Below are 10,330 nucleotides of genomic sequence, written 5' to 3'. Positions count from 1 at the left end.
TGGCGTCCAGACCCTGCCAGACTGCCCAGGGAAGATGCCCGTATTCGAAGACACCCCTGGGAGAGAGTCCCGCGGGCGGCCCCCTCCTCTTCCCATTCTGCCCCTCCCCCTCCCGCGCTCGCCGGCCCCCGCCCCCGCCCCGCCTCCGCCTCCGGTGTGCGATGGGGGGCGGGCAGCGGGCTGAGCCAAGAGCAGCGGAGCTGGGCCGACGCTGCCACCTGATCCCATCCAAGCGCGGAGAGGCCAGCGAGCGACCAGCACTCTGCGCGGTGGGCCCCCAGCGCCCTCGGACCTTCAGCGGATTTCGCCGCAAGGTCTGGGGAGATAGCGGCGACCCCCCTCCACGCGGGTCCCGGCAGAGTCCGGTCAGCGTGAGTACTGCAGCGGCCGGCCGGGGGCTGGAGGGGCGGAGGTGGACCGGACCTGAATGAGGGATGCCGGCTGGGGCGGGAGAGTGTCTTGGGGGCCGGCGCCTGAAGAGCATGAGGAGGGCGGGGGGGTCTTGGCCCCCGGCAGAGTAGGAGAGGAATGGGTGAGAGCGCGACGCTGGCCTATCCCTTACTGGGGACCAGATCCCAGGGACCCGATCTCTGGGGGAGGTTGGCATGCAATTGAGGGAATGGGGGCTGGGAGAGTGGGGGCCAGTGATGGACAGAGGAGGATGAAGGGAAATCAGAGGCAGGGAGGAGGTGGCCGTGGATGACAGGCGGAGGGGATTGGGGGGCGGGGGTGACCTGGCGAAGGCTGGTGGGAAGAAAGGAAGGAAAAGAGGGAGCTGGAAAGACATTTCATCTCCTGGCCCACTAGTGTGCACCCCTCTCTGCCCTTGGCCCCTTCCTCCTCAGTGCAGGGGGCAACTGCCCTCTTCACCTGCGGTGCCATCCTCAGTAAAGAGGCAGTCTCCAGGTCACCCAAGGGTCAGGTCCAGGTGGTGGGGGTCAGGGTGCCCTCCTCCTCCAAGGGCATCCATCTCAGCCCTAGAGCCCCCAGAGAGAGAGCAGAGGGCTTGTGTGGGAGTGGGTGGGCATCCGATCAGTTTTCAAAGCTTCGGCCAGCTAAGCCGTTTCTTCGTTGGTTCCCTGGAGAAAGGAAAGCAATTTGCAAAACCCAGCGGCAGCCTGCGGTAGATTGTTCTGACTAAAATTAGCACTGATTTTCTCACGAACCCGGGCACCCTGACTTGTCTGGGACACGACTGAGGGAAACTCTCATCGGAGAAGACAGAGGGGAGGCCAGAAGAAGTCTGAAGCATGTCTCAGTTCTGATCCCAGCAGGCTGCCACCCGTCCCCACTGACCTAGGGGTTACCGAAGGAAACCGAGAGCCCCAGGTGGCCCCCTTCCTGGGTGCCGGTGGCCTGACCCCGTGTCCACAACAGGCATCGCGGAGTGAATTTGCTAAGCGAAGGGGCACCCTCCTCCAGCACCCTCTCTTGGGACCTGGAATGTTTAGCCTGGCCGAGTGCCCACCCAGAGGAGACAGGGTTACTGCTTTCAAATACCTGAAGGTCTGTCATGGAGAAAAAACTTACAGGGTTCCTGTGGCCTAGCAGGGCAGCATGAGCAACCCCAAGTGTGGAATGTGGAAGGGGACAAGCCGAGGAGGGCGCGACCAGCAGTAGGCTGAGTCTAGCTGTCCCAGAAAGAACTTTTGAAACAGCCAAGGCTGCTCAGAAGCAAACCAGGCAATATCTGCAGGCAGTGAGCCTCCAGTCACGGACGGGGAGCATGCAGAAGCTGCTGCCTACCTTGGAGGACTGGCATCCAGGGAGTTCTTACGCAGATGATACCCTGTATCCGGCCTCTCAGACTGGCTGGCTCCCCAGGGCTAGGCCATGGCAGGGAGTGGGATGGAGGGCACCACCAAGCACCCCATCACCTTTCTCCCTATGGCCTGGTTGAAGCATCTCCCAGGCAAAGTCCCACTGTAGCTGTCCACAGGCTTGACCTCCTGGGCTGACCTGGAGTCTCAGAAAAATAGACTGGTTTCAGCAACTTAGAATGTATGTAATCTTGGATTTGAGCTCCTGAGTGTATGTACTTTGATGTCTGTTTCTTCACCTTTTTCTACTGTTTTAGTAAATGAGCCATTTGTGTAATTTCTATTGCCAAAAAAAAAGGCTGGTTTCAGTGAGTTGAGCAAAGATAGGAATTGGTGGTCCTCCATGTGGCCCCAGTGAGAAATTCCCACCTGGTCACCAAGTCCTCTTGGCAGGATAAGTGACAGGGGAGAAGGTGTGTGTCCTGAGAGGGCTCTGACTCCCTCGTGCCTCACGTGGGCAGCACCAGCCCTCCTCCGCCCTCGCAATCCTTGAAGACGGGGCTCTTAGGCTTTCTTTGCTGCGCCCTTGGTTGCCCTCTGTGGCTGGGTGCTTCACATCCCTTGGCTCCGGGAGGATTAACTCTGTCTGCAGGCTGGTGGATGAAACCAGGTGAGGGGGCCTGGAGAGAAGGGAAAGGCATAACCAGGACATCTTCACACCCCAACAGGCTTCAGTGTAATCCAGGATCAATTAGGGGGAGGGGGCGCTAAAGGAGAAGGACGGGAAGCCAGACCCAGGGGAAGGTCATGGTCAAAGAATTTTCACATTACTTCAACCCTCCTGAGACTGAGGTGTCCTAGTTCCACACACATGCACATGCCCAGAAGGTTCCAGGCTCCCCCTTCCCTTTTGAGAGGGGTGCATGTGAGGACGAAGCCAAACTCGAACCTGGAGACGGAGGCCCCTGAGACAGAGACCCCCACCCTCCCCAGGCACTGAAGCTGCCAAGCATCAGGATGCCCTTGAGCTAACACATTCATGTGGGGGCAGGTGACTGGCCAGACACCAGGCCCTCCTCCAGCCTCTCGCTCCTGCTGCTCAGCTGGGATGGAGGCCACCTTCCCCTGGAGAATCTGTAGGGCAATGAGCAGGAACCCCCCTGTACTCCCCTCCCAAATCCCAGGCGGCCACCCTCTTCCTTGGCCAGGCATCTCTCACTGCCATCAGCCGACAGGGCAGCCAGGGTTTCAGGTGACTCAGGATGGAATTCAGATAGGGTTCCAGGATCTCAAGTCCTTCGTTTCTTTCCCTCATGGATCAGAGTTATGCAGAATTGCAGAGTCCAGGGCAGGGATGGGGAAATCAGTTCTCTGTGGAAGCGGCACACATGCTGTCTGAGGGCATGGACTCTGGAGCTGCAAGTATCTGGAAGCAGATCAGAATCCAGATCCTGCTAATACCAGCTGTGCGATCCAGATAAGTGACACCAGCCCTTAGAGCCTGTTTCCTTGTCTGTAAAATGGGAACACCTATGTTAGGGCTGCAGTGAGGATTAGATGGAATTAAGTGTGCAGTTGTATAATACACATAGTAAGCCTCTTCTTCATATCAGAGACTCAAGAAGGTCAAGATCTGGTCAGCGTTTCTGAGGATCTCAGTGTCTGGGGAGTCAAGACTAACTGCTGGCTGAAGAAGCAGTCAGGCAAGGAATCCTGTAGGAGAGGAAACCCTGAATTGAGACTTCTGGGCTAAGCCAGGCACTGGTGCTAAGACAGACATAAATGGCCACGAGACAAAGATGAATTAGGGGCAAGCAGAGAAGCAGAGACTTGGCTCAAGGGAGGGAGTGCCTACAGCCTGAAGGGCTGGCCAGACCCCAGAGCCTGTAATTCCACCCAAGACTGAGTTATCTGGAGATAGGGTCATGGTAACAGGAGGTAGGAATCTGATCTTCCTTGGCCTCTCTGCGCACCCCACCCTTCGGAGCTCTCATTTGCAGCAGTCCTGTTGGGGCTCGGCGCCCATCTCCTCTGCCCGCTACAAACCTGTTTTCCTCCTTCTCCTGCCAGACCTCACAGGAACACTGGCCCTGCTACCGGAGCCCCAGGAGCCCCCATGAGTGCCGGCGAAGGGAGTCCTGGATAGTGAGGCCCTGGCTGATCCAGGGGTGGGTACCCCATCATGCCGCCCATTCTCCAGCGCCTGCAGCAGGCCACCAAGATGAGCCGCAGGAAAATCCTGCTGCTGGTGCTAGGATGCAGCACCTTAAGCCTCCTCATCCACCAGGGGGCGCAGCTCAGCTGGTAAGGGGGCGGGGTCTCGGTGAGGGGGCGTGGCCCGGGAATTGCTTTCCTCCAGAGCTCAGCTGCCTGGTTAGCGGATGGGAGCTCTCCTTCTCCTCCCTTCTCGTTCCATAAGCCTGACAGAAGAGTCCACCCTCTTCTCGGCTTTGCTCTTTCCTGTGTTCTCAAAGCACTTTCCATACATTCTTTTTAGATCCACACAACCTTCCTGAGAAGGACTTCACAGAAAGTGTTGTGTGTAATGGATGTGGACGTGAAAGTCGCTCAGTCGTGTCCAACACTTTGCGACCCCATAGACTGTAGTCCGTGGATTTCTCCAGGCCAGAATACTCGAGTGGGTAGCCTTTCCCTTCTCCAGGGCATCTTCCCACCCAGGGATCGAACCCAGGCCTCCCGCATTGCAGGCGGATACTTTACCAGCTGAGCTACAAGGGAAGCCCAAGAATACTGGAGTGGGAATAGAATACTATCTTTTCTCCAGCAGATCTTCCCAACCCAAGAAGCAAACCAGTCTCATGCACTGCAGGAGGATTCTTTACCAACTGAGCGGTCAGGAAAGCCCTGAGTGTGTAAGCTGAGAGTCTATTCCAGCCCGAGTCTTTCCCTCGCCATCACTTCTGAGTACCTGATGGATGGGAGGCAGAGAGGTTGAATATCCTACGAAGTGAAAAAGAACTTTAAGATCAAAAACAGAAGTAACTCCATATAAACTGCACTTAATAACTTTACTATGGTAAGTTACATACAGGCAGGAAGGATCTAGTAGGTGGAGGATCCAGAGGCATTCACAGTGGCGTCGAAAGGGGTACAGGGAGATTTAAAGGGGCAAAAGCTAAAAACAGAATGTGACTACTCAGGAGTACATCCCCATGGATGGACAGGTGGTGGTGTCCTCCACCTGGAGTGGGGGGTTGGGGGTTTTGTGGCCATTAACTGTCTGCATCAGCAAAAGACAGTCTTCCAGTTTTCACATGGGATGAAGGCAAGGATAAAGTCTGACAGGGAATTTACCTGGCTTGAGTGCACTGCTTATGAGTAGGCTAAAGCACAGTTACACAAAAAAGGAAGGGTGTAGGGCTGCAGGCCTGTGATGGAGTCAGTGTACTTCAGCCACACACTCCCCAGAGAACTGCAAACAACTTCACACTACTGTTTTTCTGGGCAAGTCTCCTCACTTCTCTTAGCCCATTTGCTCATCTAGAAAATGACAATGACACTATGTGTGACCCTGCCAGTCACCCTGATACAGGATACAATGTGATGATGAATAGGAGCCCTGACCCTGCTCCTGGCTCACTGCGGGAACCAAATAAATCCCTGCGCCCCACTCAGGGCCTGTTTGCCATTCTCTACATGGTCATCCATGAGAACAGTGTGAATGGGCTCAGTCCCTCCTGCCAGATGCCCTTCTGGTCTTATGGACCATCTGTGTAGACATCCTGAACCCAAACCAGAAAGGTAATCTCACTAGCATCCTCAAGGCTGCTTAAGAGTTGCCCTTGTTGCCTGATGCTTAGGATGGTAGAAAAGAAAGAGGAGAGTGACTCAAAGTCTGGCGTGAACTTACAGGTCACCTAGTAAGGTCACCTTGAACACCCTTGTTTTAGGAACAAGAAAACAGAAATCAAAGTTTTATGAAGGGTAGGATTATTATGGTTTTTATACTATTATATTTCTGGACCCTAGAACAGCTCCTAGCATATAGTAAATTAGTAGATGCTTAAACAAACAAAAACAACTACTACCTGAATGAATGAATGAGGTCCCAGAGGACTTGATGGAATCATATAACAAGCTGCTTCAGAGTCCCTGCCATTCATCTACAGTGTGAGGAGCCTGTTGTTGTTCACTCGCCAAGTAGTGTCCAACTCTTTGCGACCCCATGGACTGCAGCACACCAGGCTTCCCTATCCTTCACTATCTCCCATAGTTTGCTCAAACTCATGTCCATTGAGTTGGTGATGCCATCCAACCATCTCATCCTCTGTTGCCTTCTCCTGCCCTCAATCCTTCCCAGCATCAGGGTCTTTTCCAATGAAATGAAGAGCCAGGGGAAAGAGTAAAAATGAGAAAGACAACAGACAGCAAGAGGGTTTGGCGATTTTATCTGAGTTGCTGGACTTATAGAAATGATGTTCCTCCTCCTGTTCTCCAGTTTGCACACCTGTAAAGTGGAATTCCTCAAGGGTCCCCAAGGGCCTTTGTCCTTGTATTATTCTATTTTGCGTTTTAAAAACACTAAGGGTTTATTTGTTTGGCTGTGCTAGGCCTTCGTGCCACACACAGGCTTCCCGTTGAAGTGGCTTCTCTTGTTGCAGAACACTGGCTCTAGGTGTGCAGGCTTCCGTGGTTGTGGCTCGGGGGCTCTAGAGCGCAGGCCTGGCAGCTGTGCCACAGGGGCTTAGTTGCTTAGCAGCATGTGGGATCTTCCCAGACCAGGGATCGAACCTGTGCCCCCTGCATTGGCAGGCAGATTCTTAACCACTGGACCACCAGGGGAATCGCTGTCCTTGTATTATTTTTTATGGGTAACCAAATACCACAAAACTTAAGAGGCTGAAAACATCAAACATTTATTCTCTCATTCCTGTGGGTCAGGAATTCAGGCTTGCCCTAGCTGGATGCCTCTGGTTTGAGGCCTTTCACAGAGTTTCAGTCAAGCTGGTGGTTGGAGAAGGCGGTTTAATATGAAGCCCTGATTGGAAGGGCTCCCCTTACAAGCTCCTATACGTGGTTGCTGGGGGAGGCTTCAGCTCTTCAAGCAGGTTGATGATGGACTGAGGGCCTGGCTCCTTGAGGACTGACTGTTCCCACCTGGTACCTCACCCTCACCCCTGCAAGAGTTACCCTAGAGAGAGTGAGAGAACGATACTAAGACAGTGGCATAATCTTTTTATAATGTAATCTCACAAGTCACATCCCACCATTTCTGCCCTATTCTAACTCCTTAGAGGCATCATTAAGTCCCACTCATATTCAAGAGGTGGGACATACACACGTGTGTGAACAAAAAGAGGCCAACAGGTGAAAGGTTGTGGCTGAACCACGAAAGACTCCAGGATTTTTGGCCTCCAGAAGAGAATTCAATCTGGGGTCAGGGATGAGGCTTGATTGCTCAAGAGCTTTTGTGTAATAAAGTTTTATTAAAGTATAAAGGAGATAGAGAAAGCTTCTGACATAGGCATCAGAAGTGGGCAGAAAGAATACCTGCCTGCTAGTCTTTAGCTGGATGTTATATAGTTACTAAGTAAAAAATAAAAGTAAAAAGTCGCTCAGTCGTGTCCAACTCTTTGCGACCCCGTGGACTGTAGCCTACCAGGCTCCTCCGCCCATGGGATTCTCCAGGCAAGGATACTGGAGTGGGTTGCCATTTCCTTCTCCAGGGGAGAAGTTACTAGCAGTCTGTTAATGAAAGAAAGGAATGTCTCAAAAATCAGAGAATGGCACCAGGCCCCTCACCGACAAGATGTATTTTGAGATAATCTTTGCACCAGGCGAGTCATCCCGGGCCATAAAACGATTGATTTGAATCCTGTAGAAAGGCAGATTCAGTTCAGTTCAGTCGTTCAGTTGTGTCCGACTCTTTGCAACCCCACGAACTGCAACACACCAGGCCTCCCTGTCCATCACCAACTCCCAGAGTTTACACAAACTCATGTCCATCAAGTCAGTGATGCTATCAAACCATCTCATCCTCTGTCGACCCCTTCTCCTCCTACCCTCAATCTTCCCCAGCATCAGGGTCTTTTCCAAGGAGTCAGTTCTTCGTATCAGGTGGCCAAAGTATTGGAGTTTCAGCTTCCACATCTGTCCTTCCCATGACACCCAAGACTGATCTCCTTTACGATGGACTGGTTGGACCTCCTTGCAGTCCAAGGGACTCTCAAGAGTCTGCTCCAACACCACAGTTCAAAAGCATCAATTCTTCAGCGCTCAGCTTTCTTTATGGTCCAACTCTCACATCCATACCTGACTACTGGAAAAACAATAATTTTGTTTACATAGATTAGGAGAACAATGTCTGAGTATAACAAACCGGTTTGTCAAGTCGGTTCTGAGCCTAAATCTGAGCTTTTAGGTGGCACCAACTTGAAGACAGAGTCAAGGGTAACTGCATAGTATGTTAACATAGCTTAAGACAAACATTTCCATTAAAAAATGCATTGGTTAGCTCAAGATTTGAGAAATGTTAAGTTCATATGGAACCAGATGTCATCATGGCAACATAGTATTTTAAGAGAAACCTCTTTTTAACTTTGTATAGAGAAGGGGAAAATTTTTAACACTACTTTGTCTCCTGCTGCTGCTTAAAGTGAAAGTGAGGTTCAGTCCTGTCCAACTCTTCGTGACCCCCATGGACCATAGCCTACCAGGCCCCTCTGTCCATGGGGTTCTCCAGGCAAGAATACTGGAGTGGGTTGCCATTTTCTTCTCCAGGGGATCTTCCTGACCCAGGGATCGAAGCCGCGTCTCCCACATTATAGGCAAACACTAGAGAGATTTTTTTTTTTAAAGTCTGACACTTGCAACCTATTTCCTCCGTTTGGAGGCCCTTGGCCTTCCTGCCTGTTACCCTCTCACAGGGACTCCCTGGGGGTGGTCATCTTTGATGCCCATACCATGCGTGTGTGTACTGTTTGGTGGGTAAAGCCCTGGGCCCATCCCCAGCATCCTTGACACCCTTCTCACACCCTCCTCCCTGCACACCCCGGACCCTGCAGGTACCCCAAGCTGTTCCCTCTGAGCTGCCCGCCTCTGCAGGACTCTCCGCCGCGCCCCAAGCACATGACCGTGGCCTTTCTGAAGACGCACAAGACTGCGGGCACGACGGTGCAGAACATCCTGTTCCGTTTCGCCGAGCGCCACAACCTGACGGTGGCCCTGCCGCACCCGAGCTGCGAGCATCAGTTCTGCTACCCGCGTAACTTCTCGGCGCACTTCGTGCACCCGGCCACGCGGCCGCCGCACGTGCTGGCCAGCCACCTGCGCTTCGACCGCGCGGAGCTGCAGCGCCTCATGCCGCCCGGCACCGTCTACGTCACCATCCTGCGCGAGCCGGCCGCCATGTTCGAGTCGCTCTTCAGCTACTACAACCAGTACTGCCCCGCCTTCCGGCGCGTGCCCAACGCGTCGCTCGAGGCCTTCCTGCGCGCGCCCGAGGCCTACTACCGCGCGGGCGAGCACTTCGCCATGTTCGCGCACAACACCCTGGCCTACGACCTGGGCGGCGACAATGAGCGCAGCCCCCGCGACGACGCCGCCTACCTGGCGGGCCTCATCCGCCAGGTGGAGGAGGTCTTCTCGCTCGTCATGATCGCCGAGTACTTCGACGAGTCGCTCGTGCTGCTGCGGCGCCTGCTGGCCTGGGACCTGGACGACGTGCTCTACGCCAGGCTCAACGCGCGCGCCGCCAGCTCGCGCCTTGCTGCCATCCCCGCGGCGCTCGCGCGGGCTGCGCGCGCCTGGAACGCGCTCGACGCCGGCCTCTACGACCACTTCAACGCCACCTTCTGGCGCCGCGTGGCGAGTGCCGGCCGCGCCTGCGTCGAGCGCGAGGCGCGCGAGTTGCGCGAGGCCCGAGAGCGCCTGCTGCGGCGTTGCTTTGGCGACGAGCCGGTGCTGCGGCCCGCGGCCCAGATCCGCACCAAGCAGCTGCAGCCGTGGCAGCCTAGCCGCAAGGTGGACATCATGGGCTACGACCTGCCCAGCGGCCGCGCCGGTCCAGCCACCGAAGCCTGCCTCAAGCTGGCCATGCCTGAGGTGCAGTACTCAAGCTACCTGCTGCGCAAGCAGAAGCGCCGAGGCGGCATGCGCCTCCGGCCCGAACCGGTCCTAGACAACCCTCCTCCTCGGCCCATTCGGGCGCTGCGCCCAGGCCACTGAGCTCCAGGTGGGAATCTGGCCCCTGACCTGCCTACCAGGCTCTTTCCTAGGGCTGCCTCCGGGTTCCACCGCATCAGGGCCCTTTCTCCCGAGAGGGGCTGCAGTAGTAAGTGGGGGCGCATCTCCCTGTTTGAGCCCACCTCCCAGGAAGGTATAGGCCCGATTGAACCCCGGGCCACTCTGTCCTTTGTCCTAACTGGTTGGTGGCTTTGCCAAGAGATTTGAGCCCCATTGAGAACTGCCCACCCTGCCTTCTTAAGGGGATTGAGGACCCCCCCAACCTGTCTTTTCCAAGTGGATGAGTCCATGCCACAGAGAGGGGCTGAGCTCTGGAAAAGGCTACTCTGCCTGTCAGGCTTCCCAGCTCTTCTTCCTGCCAGGGG

The 10,330-nt window shown here is 54.7% G+C and overlaps 1 protein-coding gene across 1 annotated transcript; it reads left to right on the top strand.

The window, feature by feature from the left end:
- The first annotated feature begins 248 nt into the window (after window positions 1-248).
- GAL3ST3 (galactose-3-O-sulfotransferase 3) lies at window positions 249-9,947 on the top strand. Its single transcript, XM_052662524.1, has 3 exons — window positions 249-371; window positions 3,831-4,064; window positions 8,786-9,947. The coding sequence occupies exons 2-3, from the start codon at window positions 3,943-3,945 to the stop codon at window positions 9,945-9,947; spliced, it is 1,284 nt and encodes a 427-aa protein (XP_052518484.1). The 5' UTR covers window positions 249-371; window positions 3,831-3,942.
- Window positions 9,948-10,330: the final 383 nt, after the last annotated feature.

This window comes from Budorcas taxicolor, chromosome 25 (genome assembly GCF_023091745.1).
Source record: "Budorcas taxicolor isolate Tak-1 chromosome 25, Takin1.1, whole genome shotgun sequence".
In the NCBI taxonomy this organism is placed as follows: Eukaryota; Metazoa; Chordata; class Mammalia; order Artiodactyla; family Bovidae; genus Budorcas; species Budorcas taxicolor.
The sequence above is the reverse complement of the archived record's forward strand: the minus strand, read 5'-3'. Positions and strand labels throughout refer to the sequence as shown.

What these genes read in the sequence shown, in the direction of transcription:
- GAL3ST3 (XM_052662524.1), top strand. Translation starts at nt 3,943, where the DNA reads ATGCCGCCCATTCTCCAGCGCCTGCAGCAGGCCACCAAGATGAGCCGC. An exon ending in CAGGGGGCGCAGCTCAGCTG is followed by an intron (nt 4,065 to 8,785) that starts GTAAGGGGGCGG and finishes CGGACCCTGCAG; the next exon opens with GTACCCCAAGCTGTTCCCTC.